The sequence below is a fragment of the Saimiri boliviensis genome, chromosome 20, assembly GCF_048565385.1.
Source record: "Saimiri boliviensis isolate mSaiBol1 chromosome 20, mSaiBol1.pri, whole genome shotgun sequence".
Classification (NCBI taxonomy): Eukaryota; Metazoa; Chordata; class Mammalia; order Primates; family Cebidae; genus Saimiri; species Saimiri boliviensis.
Window position 1 is genome coordinate 13,223,742 of NC_133468.1, and position 18,513 is coordinate 13,242,254.

General features: G+C 43.1%; 1 protein-coding gene across 1 annotated transcript in view; it reads right to left on the bottom strand.

Moving 5' to 3' along the window:
- The window catches only part of DOCK2 (dedicator of cytokinesis 2), a 427,333-nt gene that overhangs the window by 6,950 nt on the left and 401,870 nt on the right, over positions 1-18,513 (bottom strand). The window contains 5 exon segments of the mRNA XM_003936169.4: positions 325-462; positions 7,179-7,262; positions 8,703-8,879; positions 17,471-17,557; positions 18,339-18,423. Coding sequence (XP_003936218.2) covers positions 325-462; positions 7,179-7,262; positions 8,703-8,879; positions 17,471-17,557; positions 18,339-18,423 — 571 coding nt within the window.

The window sequence follows — 18,513 nt, forward strand, 5'->3', positions numbered from 1 at the left end:
CTAGTAGATGTCAAGTGCATGAATCAGGCCTGGCACACAGTAGATGCTACGTCATTGTAGCTTTCATTATTACTATTACACAGTCCCTTGAGTAGTTGGTATTTGCACAATCCCATTTTAACAAGAGTTTGCCTGGGGGTTACTTTTGCTGGACCAAGTGTCCAGTAGGGTTCCCCTGGATGGGATTCAGCAATGCTGGCCATCAGTATCTTCTCTTTGGAAGCAGCTTCCTTTGCTGGGTTCCTTCCAGCTTCAGCCCTCATCATCCTTCCCTGCCCTGCCCCGCCCAATGCCACCCCTCCAGGCCACAGGAACCACTTATACCATCTCTCGGACACCATATTCCTTCTCCACCTTCATTTTCAGGTTCTTGAAACATTCCTCCATCCGGTCATGGAAGGGTCTCAGGTTATCTGACACCCTTTTCTCGTGGATCTTAATCCCAGCTCCCAGGAAGGGGATCTGGAGAGAAAGTGGTTAAGAATGAGCCAGAGGCTGGCTGGTGGGCCTCAGCCTGGCACCCAGTCCATGAAGGCAGCTGTAGTCTAGTCTGCCTATTAAGAATTTGTCAAGGGCCTCAGGGTCCTCAGAGACCTGCAAACAGGGTCCCCAACCATGGGAAACAGGGAAAGTTGTGAACATGGGGTTTGCCCTGGAAAGGGGAGAAATAACTCCAGCTTTCCTTGCCTCATAGGAGGGCTGGACTCTCCCATTCCCCAAGAAAAGCCACATGCTTGGGAAAATTGACCTCTTAAAGAATCTACTTGGGGGCAGAGTGTGGGGATCAGAGGAGGGGAATCTCTGATCAATCTTCCATTGATTTGAAAACTTGCCTAAGACGTTCTTGGTAATACTGAAGTGAAAGGATGAATTCAGAAGCTGGAAGATAGAGAAAGGCAAGAGAGGAGAGAGAAAACAGAGGAGTAGACATAGCCTCATCTTACCACATGGAGCCGATTGCACTTTATACAGCTGTTGAAGAAGGATATGAGCGTGCCAATATCATAAAGTTAACCCACCAATTGGAAGCTTTGAAAAGTGACGTAAAGGCCTCAGGAAGATGAGGGAAGAGGGGAGGATTGATATGAGGGGCTGAAGTTTTATTTGTCCTCATAGGAGGCCAGTGGATAATGTCTAAGTGGCAGCTGCATTAAGGCAGAGTAGCAGAGCCATGGTGGGTACTGTTAGAAACAGAAGGGTTACATTCCCCCAGGGAGATGTAACCATGGGAGCAAAGGGTGGACTATGAATTATCTGGGGAAAAGTTGCTTTCATGATGGTGGCATAAAGATATTTCTGCTTACTTTTCTTGGAGGTCTCCCAGAAATGACAAGGTGAAGGGGAAACTGAAATCTTCAGTGAAACTTGGAGACATTCATGAACCTGCCCCACAATGTGTGCAGGTGCAGGAGGCAGGACATAACTGACCTTCCAGAGCAGAGAAGGGAGGTGCCGATAAGAAGCAGCCAGTCTACCTCCATGAAGCCAGGAGGGCCTCAGGGATTGGAGACTCCAGGTACAACAGAGAAGCCGGGTGAGCTGACAGGAGCAAACACCAGGGAATTGGCTCAAGTTCTGTATCAGGAACAGTTAGATTGCCTGACCTGCCTCACTCTGCAGCCAAATGTTCTATTCTCCCATTTTCCCAAGAAGCAGGAGCTAATCCTCTAGAACAATTAGAACAAGGAACTCTGGGCTTAGGGGCATCAGGCACAACAGAAGGTAGAATCAGGAGCCAGAGTACAAATAAGGAGCTGAAGCGAAAGTCTGCATTTGGATCATGAGACCTCCACTTCCCAATTCTCAAATGGCCAGCAGTGTAGCAGCTGGGATTATCTTTCTATATAACAGCTGGAAGGGTCTGACTCTGGAGAACGTGAATGATCCCATGTAGAGAGAGAGACAGCTGTGGGTCATTCTGCTACCAAACAGTAATGCTACCCAGTAGCCAAGGCCCTCTCTCATGTACACAGATTTTCGATTAGCCTCGCTCTTAGCTATGAAGAGAGGGCCAAGCATCACCAGACATTGGAGGAAACTCCCCAATATCAAAGACAGAGACCAGACCAACAGATAGGGAAGAAAGCAAATAAGGATGAAAAGAAGGAAAAAATAAAGGAAGAAAAAACAGAATGAATTTGGAAGAAACAGAATAAAGAGGGCCTAGGAGAACATGTTTTTCTACAAGTTTTAATGACTATATAGGAATGGAAAAGATCCCCCATCCACGAAAAAGACAAGGATTTTATATAAAATAATGCATGCTAATAGAACAATTACATATAAAAGTAGTAAGATAAAGTTGTAAATGGAGATAAGTTTATGGCTTTAGTTTTACATATTAGAAAAGACAGAAAATCAAGTAGCTAAGTATCCATCTCAAGATATTAGTAAAAGAAAAGCGAATTAAATTCAAAGGGAGAAAAGGAATGAAAATGATAAAGGTAAGAGCAGACATGAATACAAATAAAAAACAAATTTTTAACAGAGAGTATCAACAGAGACAAAATTTGTTTCTTTGAAATGATACAACACTAATAAACTCCTAAAAAAACTAATCAAGAAAATACAAGGCACTAATAACCAATATTAAGACTGAAAAAAACAGAACTACAAGAAGTAAAAACATCATAAAAGATCATAAGAAAAGTATATTATGAAAAGTTGACAAACAGAAAATAAAATTTAAAAACAATACCATTTACAATAGAATTGAAAATATCAAATACCTAACCTAAGAGCAGATCTAATAAGATACATAAAAGAAAATATGTGAAAACCACAAAATTTTGCTGAAATTAAAGAACTATATAAATGGAGAGATACTCTATGTTTATGAATGAGCAGATAGTCATTCTCTCCAATTTAATTTAATATTTAATGTACAATTAATCCAAATCTCGATGTGTTTTGGAGAAGTGTGTAAACATTGACAGAGTTATTTTTAAATTTATAGAGAAATACAAAGGACTTAGAAGAGGTAAGACACACTTGGTGGAAAGCAACATTTGGGGTACACTTGACTATTAGGTTTCAAGACTTAAGGCAGTGTGGTATTGGTGTAAGCATGGACATAGACCAGTGGATCAGAATAGAAAATCCAGAAATAGACAAACACATATATGGTCAATTTTGGGGGTCAAAGTGGGGGTCAAAGTCTTTTCAACACATGGTGCTGAAGAAACCGGAAATCTGTGTGGGAAAATAATCTGCCTCTTACTTTACATCTGTCAAAATAGATCATACACCTAAATGTGTAAGATAAAACAATAAAAACTCGGAATAAAACATAGGACAGTATCTTTGCTATCTTGGGGTTGCTAGAGGTTTCTTAAAGTGGACACAAAAGCACTAATCATTAAAAAAAAAAAAAAGATAAATTAAACCTGACCAAAATTACAACTGCTGTTCAACAAAATACATTACGAAGAAAGCAAACAGATAAGCCAAACTAATAGAAGATATTTATAATACACATATCTGACAGAAGACGCATATCTAGAATATAAATAAACTAACAAATCAATAATAAAAAAGACAACTCAATTAACAATATAAGTAAAAGATTTGAAAAAGTATTTCACAAAAGGGTAATCTAATTAGCAGTAAGCATATGAAAAGGTGCTGTATGCCATCGCCCATGAAGGGAATGCAAATTAAAACTAAACTGAGATATCATTACACACCCACCAGAAGGACTAGAATTAAAAAAGACTCCTGGTATCAAGTGTCAGTGAGAATATGGATCAACTGACTTAGAAGCTGTGTGGGAGTGAAAATTGATTTAGCCACTTTGAAAAACTGCTTCTTGTGTCCAGTAAGGTTAAATGTGCATGGCCCAGCAATTCCACTACTAGATATATACCGAAGGAACTGAGTGCTTATGTCCACCGAAAGTCATGCACACGAATGTTCATAGCAACTTTACTCATAATACACAACACCTGAAAACAACTCAAATGTCCAGCAACAGGAGAGTAGATAAATAAATTGACATGTTAATGGTAATTTAGATACACATACAATAGATAACACTTAGAAACAAAAGTCAAACCTCTAGTATATGCAACAACCTAGAAGAATCTCAAAGGCATTATGCTGAGCAAAAGAAGCTACAGATTCAATAGTACATACTGTACTGAATAATACAATTTATAAGAGGTTCCAGAACAGGCAGAATAACCTAACCTTTGGTGATAGAAGACTGTAGTATCTACAAAAGCCGAATATCCTTACATGCTGCGACCAAGCAAGTTAATGCACAGGTATATACCCAACAAAAATTTTGCATATGTGTGCCAAAAAGACACACGCACAAGGATGTTCAGGATAGCATTACTTGTAATAGCCCGAAACTGAAATAAACCCTATTGTCTATTAGTAGAAAAATAAATAAATACATTTTGGTATAGTTATATAAGTCAGCTGTGTGGACTACTATATAGCAATGAAAATGAATAAATGATACATAACTACGTACAACAAAATGAATGTCTTTCACAAACATAACGTTGGGCAAAATAAGTTAGATTCAAAAGAATGAATATTGTGTGATTCGTTTAATGCATAGGTCAAAATTAAGCAAATCTAAACTATAGTGTTTAAGAATGAGTGTTTGGGTTAAGGCAGGGAAATGATTACTATAAAAGCAGAATAGTGCTGACTCTTAGGGAAGGAGTCATAGGATAGGCTTGGGGAGCTAGCAGAATTCTATTTTATCTGGGTGATGGTCATATGGGTGTATGTTTTTTGATAAATCAGTGGGTGATATATTTTCACGTGTACTTTTCTATACACAATATTTCATAACAAAAGCTTTAAAAGAAGAGCATACTGCAGACATCTTTTTATGCCAAAAATACAGAGTCTTTACAAAGAAAAGAAATTGACAAGCCATTGATCTTGAAATCTGCAAAAGGTTGAACACCAAATATACTTTGAAGGCCTCAGCATTTGTTGAGTTGCTAGAGGTTCAAATATATTCGCTGCCCTTGAAATCTAACCTTCTCATGTTTTCAGTAAATTCAAAGTGTATCTGGCTTTGCAAAACCAAGATCCAATCTAGAATTAAGCTCCAAGTGGGCAGGGAATGGGCCCAATTTTGTTCATCACTGTCTCTGTTGCCTAAGACTATGCCTAGGCCACAAAAGAGGCTCAGTAAATACAAGTCCCAAGAACAAATGGAATGAAACAGGTAGGGAAGAGCTAATCTGCTGTATGTAATCATGTTAAAAGGCTGCCTTCGCTATGAGCAGAGCTGCGTCTTTTGCATGCAAGTGCCCACAGTTAGGGTGCCTGGGCTCTGGGTGGGAGGAATATGGCTCTGGTCAACCTCCTTTCGGGGTTAGGCAGCCCTCTATAAAGGTGGTCTCAGGGGCGGCTGGTGGGACTAAAGAGAAGGTGGCCACTAGGGGGCGGTGTCTGAAGGCCCCTAGCTAGTGACTTTCAGAAGCAGTCACATCTAACGGAGTGCATGCTTTCAAAGTCTTCCTGCTTTGTTAGTAGTGTCCCTCTAATAAGTTCCAAGACAGTAGTAGAATTTTCTTAGAAGGTACAGCTTGGTATATGCTGTGCTGTGAAGCTGAAGTTCGTTCTTAGGGTACAACAGACACAGCATGGAGAAGCTGTTTCCAGATGAGCAGAAGTCCCCAGAGGAGAGGACCAGGGCAGTGGTATGAATTCAGAGTGACAGCCAACACTAAGCCAATCTGTGTGACACGTTAACCTTCCCTGTGACTTCCCGGTACTATCTGAGGATGGGAACCAATCAAAGCCCGGCCTTCCTGCTTCCCAAGTCTGGGGTGCTGACGGAGCAAATATCGTTATTTGAATAAAGAACATGATGACTCGAGAAGGCTGGGGACCTTGGAGATATTTGGACATCACAGGTGGCACAAGGTAAAAAGCAAGAGAAAATTCCAGACAGACACACAACATGCATTCGGGAAAAGCGCGTCTGTGCAGTGCCTGGTGTTTCATTTTTAAAGCCCCACTTTGCATAAATTGGCAGAGGCAGAGAAGGACCTGAATTAGGAATCCTTATTTTAAGAAAAGAGGCTGCACCCAACGCTTCTCATTCCCTGATTTCCCTAGAGTAACAAAAACTCCCAACCACAAAAGCTTGCTTTTCTTTGCACAGTGACTGGCAAGAAGGGAGCGAGGGAGGGCAGGCAGCTGCAAGCTGCCACCACCTGCCCCTGCACCCACCGCTTGCCTCCTGCCAGCTCCTGCCCTCCGAGCCCACCCCTGTGTTCTGCCAAGTGGTTTGCTGAGAGTCCAGAGTGGGCGACTGTCTGAGGAGGGGGCTGCTCCAAGCCTGGAGGGGAAGCCTCGCCCTGTGTAAGCCTCTATGGGAGAGATCTAGCAGACTGTTTCTTTTGCAGGGAGAGGGAGAATGAGAGAGAAGAGGAAGAGAAGCCAAGAGAGGAGTAAGATGTGTGGGGGTGGAGGGCAAAAGACAGAGAGGCAAGGAATGGAAGTGCAGACTTCTAAGAGAGAGAGGGAAAGACAGAGGCAAATGCACCGAGAGAGAGAAAGGAGGAAAGAAAGAGCCCACAGGAGGAAGAGGGCTGCAAGGAGGGAATGGAAGGAGAGGAAGGTAAGTGGCCAGTCTGAGACCGCAGGGGGGTGTCGTCCAAGCCTGTGGGCTGAGCAGCAGCTTGTGTGGGATGTAGACCCTTTGACTCACGACCAACCACACAAAGGCCTTGATTATTTTCAAAACCTGACATCCATCTGAGCATTATCTGCAACAAACTGGGTCAGCTCTAAAAGGAGGAGCGGTGGGAGTAGGGGCTCACATCTTCTATTATCAGATTGGCCTGTGCTGGGTGTCGAGGGAAGGTGCTGGTTTGGAGTGTGGAGGCCTGGTATTCATTTTCATCCCACTGTGAAAAGCCATCCCCTGAATTCAACATCAAATAAGGTAATCTTAGCATCATCCAGTATAGCATTGCTGCCTGGCGCCATGCAACACCCGAGAGTGCAGTGCCCCGAATCTCTGTTCCAGGATGTACCTGCTCAGGTGTGATACAGACTTGGAAGAGGGGCTGAAAAGCAAGGGACAGGAGGTCATGCAAATGTAGGCTGCCTCAGCCAGAGCCTAGCTTAGGGCAAGTGAACCCTGGTCGGGGGAGAGGAAGGAGGACGGGATGCTCCCCCAGCCAGCTCTGCTTTACCTGCCATGCAATCAGGTCCTTGAGGTGGGTCAGCTTGTCCTGGTCCTCAGGGTGGTCGCTGATGTACTCTTCAGTGAAGAAGGCCTGGGGAAGACAGACAGGAGTTCAGCATTCCCTGTTCATTTGGCATTTCACAGCCAATCTCTTTGGCACTGGGAGAAGATTCAATTTGAGAGGGGCAAGGATGACGTCACAGGCATTTGGATGGAACAAGAGTGAGAGGTCTGGAGAGACTGACATTGTTTTCTCTGCTTGGAGGCTCAGATCACCACCTAGTGGGAATGGGCTGAGAACTCTGGAAAGGTGGTTCTCAAAGTCAGGTTCCTGAGCCAGTAGCAGCAGCAGCACTTTGGAACTTGTTAGAGATGCAAATTCTCTGGCCCCAGCCCAGACAGCCTGAATCAGAAACTCAGGGGGTGGGATGAGGACCTGTGTGTTGGGAAGCAGTGGAGGGGATTCTGATGCTCCTTCAAGTTTGAGAAATTGCTCTGCAGAAAAGAACTCAGTAAGGATTCTCACTGGGTGGGTGTTCCAGTTCACCTCATGGCCTCCCTCGTTGCAAGGGACCCTGGCAGCCCCTAGCCATTTCCTGGGCTCATGTCCTTAGCGTGTGCGCATGTGTAAACAGACATATCCTATCACTGCTCAAGGCTGAGCCAAAGGTTACCAATGATGACTGCATTGGTATCTGAGGGTGGCTGGAAGGACTGATCAGGTGACTGGAGTTATTGTTCCTGAATTATACTACTGTGTGGCATTCTTAGTTTTATATCAATGGAGAACATAGGAAAAATAATAGGGAATTCATCAAGAGATTTATTAGAATGAGGAGTTCATTTTTCCTTCAGCGTCTGCTAGGTGAAAACCAAGTAAGAACTTTCTATTCTATTTTAATGCCAAGAAAAGCTATGTCTCCTTACTGAGAAATGGGTGTTTTTCCTTCCAGCGGATAATGTGTCTCATGTAAGTGATACTATTTCCCTTTCTGCCATGAACACCAGGAAGCTCAAAAATAAAATCTGTGGCTCAAATGTGTGGGGCTTTCTGGAGGGACCTTATGCCCTTGATAACTAGATTATAGCTCCCCTCTTGGAGATGATCTCTTAGTTTTTATGTCTTTTCACAGATTCTGAGTTTCATTTCTTTCCATTTGTACAGATCATTTCAAATTCTCTGTGGAAGAGATGGGTTTATACAACTGACATGTGCTTTTATGGTTTGGCTCACAGTCACCCCAGAGCCTTTCCTTAATAGAGCCACCCGAATCTGCCCGGTGAGAAAAGCGGCTCTTGTGACCCCTGTCCCTTCCTGCCCCAGCACAGGGTTTGGATAGGAGGGTGGGAGGGAGATGGGAGCTCAGCTAAGACATGAGGCTGTAGAAACATGAGGGCCAACCAAGCTGAGGGTCCCTTTGTGGACAAGGACAGCCAGAGTAGGATAAGTGACAGGCAGCTGCATCTGTCCCCTGGGTCCTCCCTCCACTGCTCTGCCCCCCTGAGCTCCCCTGAGCACAGAAATCCTCACCTTCTCGTACTTGGCGAAGCCTCCCATGACAGCAGGGTCCACAATCCCATTCAGGAGCATAGAGAGCGGGTTGATGGGGAGGGTCTCGTCACTCTGGTACTGGTTTATCATCATCAGGATCTTCTCATTGGCCGTGGACATGGTTTCTATGGCATTCTCCAGAGGACTAATTGTGGTCTGTGGAAAATGACATCACCAAGAAGAAAGGGCCTTAAAGTTAAGTCACTTTAAAAACAAATATTATTGGTATTGATTTCACTTGGGGTGGGAATTCAAATGAGGCAATGCTCCCTGAGGGGCTGTAGCAGGCTCTTCTTGTAATTACTGAGCTCTGGCGGCTGTCTGCTCTCTGGGGAGAGACAGACTGACTTTCTGCTTCGTGAGAAAGGAATTTCTTTGGGGAGGCAGAAGCAGGAAATGTCAGGTACTTGCTGAGGCTTCAGATGCTGAGTGTACCCCAGAGGAGGTTTCTCATTATTATCTGGGTGCAACACATGACAATTTAACCCTTTCAGTATTGGTTGAGCAGAAACTATATGTGAGTGATTGGCCAGGGGGATTAGAGCCATTTGCAATGTAGGCACCCAGCCAGGCACATAGTAGGTCCTAAGACTGGTTGTTAGGGGGTCAGTGTTCCAAGGTAGACTGAGGTTAGTTGGGAAAGTTAAACTGAACACCTCTCCAACACCTCTTAGAAGGCAATATAAAGAGAGTGCCATCAAATGCTAACCAGCAAAGAGTACAATTTGTAAGAACATGAGATCTGGAGTAGAAACCTAAAGTAGAGGTCGGCAAACAGTTTCTGTAAAAGGGCCAGATAGTAAATATTTTAGGATTTGCAGGCCAGATGGTGTCTGCTGCAACTACTCAACTCTGTTATTGTAGGGCAAAAGCACCTACAGGCAGTATGTAAATGAATGAGAATGGCTGTTCCAATCGAACTGCAAAAATAGGTTGTGCGTGAAATTTTGTCCATGGGCCATAGTCTGCTGACCCATGAACTCAACTGAAAACAAACTAAATAAAAATCTTCAATTTGCTAAGACTTGTTTTGTGGTCTGACACATGATCTATACTGAAGAGTGTTGTTCCATGTGCACTTCAGAAAAATGTGTATTCTGTTGCTGTGGGGTAGATTGTTCTGTGTACGTCTGTGAGGTCCATTATGACCTAAAATGTAGTTCAAGTTCAATATTTTCTCTTTTTTTATTGGCTAAATAATCAGTCCAATGTGAAAAGTTGAAAAGGGTATTGGAATGCCCTACTATCATTGTGTGGCAGTGTATGTCTCCCTTCAGATCTCCTAATGTTTACTTTATATATTTAGGTGCTCTAATGTTGAGTGTATATGTGTTTACAATTGTTATATCCTCTGGATGAAATGACCTCTTTGTCACAGTATAATGATCTTGTCTTTTTTTTTTTTTTTTTTTTTACAGTTTTTCATTTAAAGTCTATTCTGTCTGAAATAAATGTAGATACCCCTACTCTCCTTTTAAAAGTTTTCATGGACATGGAATATCTTTTTCCATCCCTTCACTTTCAGTTTACGAGTGTCCTTAAGGTGAGGTCAGTCTCTTGTAGGTAATATATTTGATACAGTTGGGCACTCTATCCCCATCCAAATCTCATCTTGTAGCTTCCATAATTCCCACATGTTGTAGCAGGGACCTGTTGGAGATGATTGAATCATGGGGACAGATCTTTCCCATGCTGTTCTTGTGATAGTCAATGGGTCTCATGAGATCTGATGGTTTTTAAAAAAAGGAGTTTCTCTGCACAAGTTCTTTGCCTGCTGCCATCCACCTAAGATGTGACTTGCTCCTCCTTGCCTTCCGCCATGATTGTAAGGCCTCCCCAGCCATGTGGAACTGTCAGTCAGTCTCAGGTATGTCTTTATTGGCAGTGTGAAAATGAACTAATACAATATCATTAGTTTTTTTTGTGTGTTGTTCAGTCACTCTATGCCTTTTGATTGTTGAATTTAATCCATTTACATTGAAAGTCATTATTGATAGGTAAGGACTTACTAATGCCATTCTGTTCATTGTTTTCTCATTGTTTTATAGATCCTTTGTTCTTTTTTTTTCTGTTTCTTTCTTCCTTTACGGTTGATGGCTTTCTGTAGTGATGTGCTTTGGGTCTTTTATCTTATCTTTTATCTTTTCTTTTACCTTTCTTTTATCTTTTCTTTTGTATATCTGTTATAGGCTTTTCCTAGGTTTGGAAAGTTTTCTGTCATTTCTTTGGATATGTTTTCTGTCCCTTTCTCTCTCTCTCTCTCTCTTCTTCTTCTTCCAGTACCCCAATAACATGTATGTTGTTACACTTGATGGTGTCCCATAAGTCTCTTATACCAGCCTCGTTCTTTCACGTTCTTACTGTTTTTGCTATTCAGGTTATGTGATTTCCAGTGACTTGTCTTCAAGTTTGCTAATCCTTTCTTCTGTTTGATCTAATGTGCTATTGAAATCTTCTATGGCATTTTTTAGTTCAGTTATTTTTTTAGTTCAGTTATGATATTCCTAAGCTCTGTGGTTTCTGTTTGATACATGTTATACTTTCTCTTTATTAGAATTCTCAGTTTGTTCTTCATTGCTCTCCTGACCTTGGTGAGCATCTTTATGAGCATTATTTTGGATTTCCTGCTGAGTAAATCACATGTCTTCACTCCACACATATCGGTTTCTGGAGATTTATCTTGTTCCTTTACTTGGAATAGATTGTCTTGTTTCTTCATTTTCCTTCAGTGTCTGTGTTGGTTTCTGTGCATTAGATAAGACAGCTGTATCTCCCAGTCTTGTCAGACTGGTCTTGTGTAGAAGAAGGATCTGACCAATCCATCTAGGGTGAAATGTTAGGGATCTTCTCAAATCTCTCTATTTGTCCAGACTGTTGTCTCTGTTTTTGATAACTCCCTAGAGTTTAGGATGTGCCACTTCCTGTCAGTGCCCTGAGACAGATAAGGTAGGGGCTAGACTCTCTAGATGTAGCTGGAAAGGTCAGGGTGTTAGATGTGTGTTCCAGCTCCTTCCATCTTCACAGTGAAGCTGAGCATGGGTGATTATCTCTCACTCTCTCTGCCCTAAGCTTGGGAGAGAATCTGTGGCAAGTGCCTACACTCAGGTTCAGGCTGCACCCTCTGATTCTGGGGATACAGTTGTTGAAATTGAACCCACTGTATATCCACCTCTTTTTGCTGTGGTCTAGGGCCACTCAGGAAGGCAAAACTCCATTGACTCCCAGAGCTACGTCATTAAGAGGACAGTCCCTTGGGGGGGGGAGCTCCAGTGTGGCACTTGGTATGTGGCCAAATTCTTTGCAGGAAGAATGGATAGACCTGGATTTATCACTGGATTGAGACAGAGGAAAGACTTGTGAAGTGCCAACCCCTGGCTGCTGGAAAGCTATTGTTTTCACTATTAGTTCCTGATGCAAGTTTGTTAGATGCTAAGTCATTAAGTAGCCACTGGAAGTGTGTGCCCCTTCCAGAAAGAAAATGGGACTATACATTTCTGTCTATTTTCATGCTGCCCCAAGGGGATGTAACCCCTGGAAGTGTTTGTGCACCCATTTAAAATCAGCTCTTTGTTCTGTGATCTAAGGAGACTTGTCTACGCCTACTCCCTTCTGTTCCCAGAGCTAAGAGGTTTAGATGGAGTCCTTTCAGAGATAGCTGTAAAAGTTGGGACACTCAATGCATAGCATAAACCTTGTCTAGGGAGAAATAGGGGATTGCAATTTTTTAAGCCCTTTCTCTGCACCACTCTCAGGGAATGAAGCCCTGGAAGTGCTTTGATGCCTGTACAAAACTGCTATTTTTTTTTCTTCTGTGGTCTTTGGAGACATGCATATGCCAGTCCCCTCTGCTCCCAGAGCTAGGGTGTTTAGGATACAGCCCTCAGGTGGAAGTTGTAAAAGTTGGGAAACTTGATGTGTGGACAAACTCCTCCAAGCGGGGATTAATAAACCTGTAGTTATTGCTGGGGTGAGCCAGGAGACAAGGTTTGAGAAGCGATAGCCTGCTTCTCAGGCTGCCAGTGGGTTAATATTTGTTTGCCCCTTAGCTCATCCGTGAAAGTTATGTAGAAGTCAGGCTGCCAAGTAGCTACTGGAAGAGTGTGTCATAAATGCCTTCTGGGGAGAAGCAGGGGATTTCAGTTTTTCAAGCCCCTTTATGACACTGCTCTCGGGATGAAAGGCCTGAAAGTTCATGTGCACCCATATAAAACCACTGATTTTTCTGTGGTCTAAAGAGACTTGCATGTGTCTAACTCTATGCAGTCTCAGAGTCCATAAATTAAGAGCCAACCTGTGAAGAACCTCAGAATTAGAATGGTATATGTGAGGTCCAAGCCCTCCCGGGGAACCTTAGAATTAGGGTAGTATATGTGAGGTCCAAGCCCTCCTCTCAATAGGGAGACAAGTACTGGAAATTTCTTTCTTGATTTTATGGCAGTGTCAGAGCAGGATCCATGCCTGAGTGTGACTCAGCTTTTCATATCAAATCAATGTGGATGTTTACTCAGTGCCTGACAGGTAGAAGTCCCTCAACTCATCTCTGAGTTTCTCGCAGAGGGAATTGACCTATGAGTAGATGTTTGGTGCATTTTGGGGATGGAGGGCGAGCCAGGAGCTTCCTATTCTGCCATGTTGCTAACTGTCTCCTTGGTCATCTTTTTAAACCATTTCTATGAAATTACAGCCTCCTCACTCCCTTACCCTGTATCTGGATGTTTTTGAAGATGATTGATCTCTGCAGTGAGAAGGCCCTGGGAATAGACTGACTCCTCTCTCTCTCTCTCTCTCTGCCTCTGTCTCTCTCTGTCATTCATATACATACTCACATAGATACACATACACATGTATGCACACATGCACACACTGGGCATACCCACACACCCTGCACCTGCACACGCACAGACACACATGTTAACTGAAGGGGAACACTGCCCACCTTGGCTGCAGCCATAGTCCTGCAAGGTGAAACCCACAGTCTAGTATCTGTCAAGTACACAGACCAGCTCTGAGGGGACTCTGAGGGACCAAGGTCTAGACTGCATTGTAAGGAAAATCTATCACCACCGCCTGGATTGAGCCCCATACCACACCTGCATTTGAACAATAGCCTGTTATATCTGACAGACTCAGGCTTTAAGGTGAGTCATTAAAAATGGAAAGAGCTATTGACTGGCATTCCTCCTTGCTTTTGAAACTATTTTTGGATTCCCAAAGCTTCATCCTCATTATAGCCCTCAGAAACAGAAAATGAGAATGAAAGTAACTTTGGTTTCTCACCTATGGGCATAGACCAAATATGTAACTTTCAGAGCATAGTTACAGGGGTTAAAGAGTCAGTGGGAGGCTTAGATGTCAGAAGCTAATAATAGGAATAAAAGTGATGATCATGATAATGAAGATGACTTCACTTATCAATTGCCTCCTACGTGCCAGCCCATGCTGGCCACATTACATCCATGCTCATTTCATTCCCCCAACAATAGGTTAAGCCACTTGTCCCTGAGCCACAGGGCAGAGCTGGGGAGAGAATGCAGGTATTTCTGATTCCAAAGGTGGGCTTCCTCCACCACATGTGAATGAAGCTTTGACACCACACTTGCCATCAACGGGCTATTGGGACTAAGGCCAGCCCTCAAACCTCTGGTATCTTCCCTAAGCTGAGCCTCAGTTTCTTTATCAATATAGTAACACTTGCCAGGCTTGCTGTGAAAGGAAAATGAATTATTAGGCAAGGGTGCTTGGGAAAAAAATATAAAAGTGTGGCTGGTGGGTGGGGAAACAAGATGAAAGAGAAAGTGATCTCAATCCCTGGTAATGAGGTGGCATTTCATATTTTTCAAAGCCATTTCACCAATATCAGCTTCTTAAGTCTACCCAGGAATCCTATGAGCTGCACGGGACAGGTGCTTTCATTACCTCTGAGTTCTGCCATAAATTGCTTTGGCAGTTCAAGTCCCATCACTGGGCTTCAGTTTCCTCATGTACGGAATAACACAGCTGGACAAGAACCAGGAAGAATCAGGACAAAAATTGGAGAACTGCAAGTCAAACCAGGCTGGGAGGTCTGTCACTTAGCTTGCACATTGATTCTAACTTTTAAAAATGTAATTCCACAGCAGTGCAGGAGGAGACTGTTGCTACTGCACTTTGCCACAGCCCAACCAAGACCCAAAGATACACCCTGCTTATCTAACAGAGACAGCTCATTAGCGACCAAGCCGAATTTGGATCTCTGATCCCTAGATCAGGGCTCCTTAGAAAGACTACATTTCTCAGGGCCAAGAACAAGAAAAAAAAATGAAACCCCAATAAGCAGAGCTTATACTTGAAGCCCATCAGAAAATATCTCTCTATATAAACATTACTGTAGTCATGATAATTTACAGAGGAAATAACCAGGAATAAGATGCAAATTCATATAACATAAAAATAATCTTTGGAAATGAAGTCACTTAGAAGAGTGACTTTTGTATCTGAGACACCCTGAAATTCCTGGTAACATCTGAGAGAGGCCATTAAAGATAAATGCACTCAGGCCAACTTCTTGAAGCTTTCCTTAACGTCTTCTATGAGAAGGCATCAGGATGAAAGAAACAAGTCAAAAATCTTGACTATTTCTTTCCTAACTTCAAAATGCTGAGTTTATAAAATAAGGTAACCAGTTTAAACATTATGGGTGTCTGTATATTGGCTGATTGATTAATTCATGTAAGTATTCTTTAGTTAGCATCAATTGTGGGCCAGGGACTATTCTTAGCACTGGGAGGTATAGCAGAAAATAAAATAGACAAAATATCTGTCTTCTTAGAATTTATATTCTAGTGGAGCTTACAGTCTAATGTTATATTTAATATTTTCTTAATACTAAAAATAACCAGGAAAATTATATAGTCTATTAGGAGATAAGTGCTTTGAGAAGACACACAGTAGCAGAGGGAATGGGAAGTAAGGGATGGGCTCTCTCAGTCTGTTACAGTTTGGCAGGAATGACTACAGAAGAGGTGCCTTGCTGAGCACCACCAGGTAACAGGGCTCAGGCAGGGCTAATGGAGAGAGGCTACAGATTGATGGAAAGATTCTAATTCCTTAACCCCTAAATAGGGCTAATAACAGTATGTACCTCACAGGGACCTATGAGAATTAATTGAGATACTGCTAGAAACCTTTTAACACAATACCTGTGGCACTTGTTAAAACTTAATGTGACCTGAAGGGCACAGACACTTCCTTTCCGTGGTACCACTGGCTGGGGTGTGCCAGGTGGGCTTCTTTTAATTTTTCTTAAGGAAAAAAAGATAAAGAGTCCAAGCCAGGTACCTGACAGGGGAGGTTAAAGTCACACCCTATCTCTTTTACTAACCTTGAACAATGTACTCATCAACTCTGCATCTCAGTTCCCTCATCTGTAAAATGGGAAGAATAATAGTATCTACCTCACAGGGCTGTTGAGGGGTTGAAATGAGATCATGCATATGAATAGTTGAGGCCACACTCAAAACAATGTTTTTTGCTATCACCATCACTGCTATACTTTTCCAAGGTCTAGGTCATGCCTGTAAAAAGGATACTGAAGGGCTACTGAGCTGCTGGGTTCACTGAAAAGAGAGGAGCATTAAGGGTAGAAGTGAAAATGTCTCAATGCTACCTATCGTCTGACACAGTAGCTCGAAAATGCAAGTCCTTCTGCTCATGGCTCTGTGCCACTTAGTGGGAAAGTCAAGGTTTTTACGGTCGTCTACAAGGTCCTACGTGATCTGGTATCAGACGACTGCTACTCACCATCATTTGCTCTGATCTGGACACAAGCATGTTCCGGCCCCAGGGCCTTTCCACTTGCTGTCCCCTCTGCTGGAATGTCTCTCTCTTCAACGTAAGCATGGGCCCCTTCCTCACTTCCTCCAGACCTTTCCTCAAAAGCCATTGGAGAGGGAAGCTTTCTCTGATTGCCCTATTTAAAACAGTCATCCCTCATCTATCACCTCTCTGCTTTAATTTTTTCCATCACAGTTACCACCATCTGTCATATTATATATTTACTTTGACTTTTTGGTCTGTCTTTCCCACTAGAATGGAAGCTACACTGCAGAATCTCTAGGTCTTAAAACAGTGCCTAACACATTAGGTACACATTAAGTATTTTCTGAATGAATAAGTAGGATATCCTTAACATATCCACATTTATAAGGTTTCCTCATAATGACACTGAGCCTTCCTCTGTATCTGGGGGACTGTAAGATCTTTAGCTGTCTGAGGACATGGAGAGCCTAAGCTGTGCTGAGAAGCAAAATATGTGTTATCTGCACAAGGGAGTTCAAATATTTGGATTCTAGCCAAATGATTTCTCCCCTCTGAGTCTCAGTTTGTCCAACTATAAAATGGATTCATATTGGGAGACTGCACAGGTACCCCCAAGGGGGTACTGTGATAAGCAGGTAGTGGAGTAGATTGTGTTCCAGGACCTCTGTGACACCCCACCCGCCCAACAGAAGCTCCGCATTCATCATTTTATTACTGGAGGCTCTGGAAAGTTTCATTTGCAAGGAAAAAAAGGGTTATCTGGTGCTTAAAAAAAAAAAAAATCTGAAAGCCACTATTCTGAATGCTGCCTGCATGGGAATTCTGGGACTCACACAGCAGCTTCAAACAAAAACATGTTCCCTTTTGAAAGTCAAAAGGGGCCTTCTGAGATTGGCTGTGCCCTGCCCATCAGAGGAGGGGTGGCCCTGCTGTGAATGTCCCCGACTCACCTGTGACATGTGCACCACCTCAAACCAGCGCAAGATCCCCGGCAGCTTGTATGCCGTCACGAAGGACGTTCTCTCAATCCACATGGACTGTCCGCGGGCAGAGAATAGCAAGGGCAGGAAAGCGACAAACACATTTATGAAACCTGGGTACCGGAGAAGCTTGGCAGAAACCCAGCCAGGTCCCCAGGCCTCCCACTACCTGAAAGCAGAATAAATATTGCAAGGCCCAGGAAATGCTCTCACCTTACCCTTAAGAATTCTTTCCCAACGTAAAGTTTAAGCTCTCCCTGGACTTAGGCCAAGTAAATTTTAACCAGGGTTGATTAGCAGACAGAATTTTTAGGTAATATTGAATGTGTCTGTTTGTTTTCTGGGGGAAGGGTTCCCAGTGTTTATTAGATTCTCAAAGAGGCAGTGGCTCCAAAAATATTAAGAATTACAGTCCAAGGCAAAGAGGTAAGAGAATTTGGAGACACCTCCTTATTCTAGTCTTGTTTGAATTCTAGCTGGACACACACAGAGGAGACGGGCACTCAGAGGACAGTGATAACCAAATTGCTGTGTTTGCTGGAAGGTTTGACTTTATCAACACCCTTCTACCTGCGGGAAATGCCTGAATGTCCTGTGGTTGAAAAGGTGCCTCTGACATGAGACCGGGGTTCTGTATTAAAGGGAAAAAAAGCTCAAAAATTAAGGACGCAGGTCCTAATGGAAGAGACCGGGGAATGGATGACATCATATCCATGGAGGCTAGCTTTATTTTCTCTGGCTTTGGATCAAGTTCCTTCCCATTCTGAGGCCGGCGGATGCATGCTCTGGTTCCTCCAGGTGGCCCTAGGGAATGATCAAGGGTAGGGAAGATACTCACGGCAAACTCATTCTCCGGATCTACAGTCCCCCTGCGCACGGGTCGGGAGTAGTGGAATCGTTGCACGTAGTTGGATTTGTAGAAGCTGAAAGACAGGAAGAGGCTGAGGCTCCTGGTAGCCATGTCTGCCTGCTGACACCTGATCTGAACCTGCACTGTCCAAGGGGGCTCATTA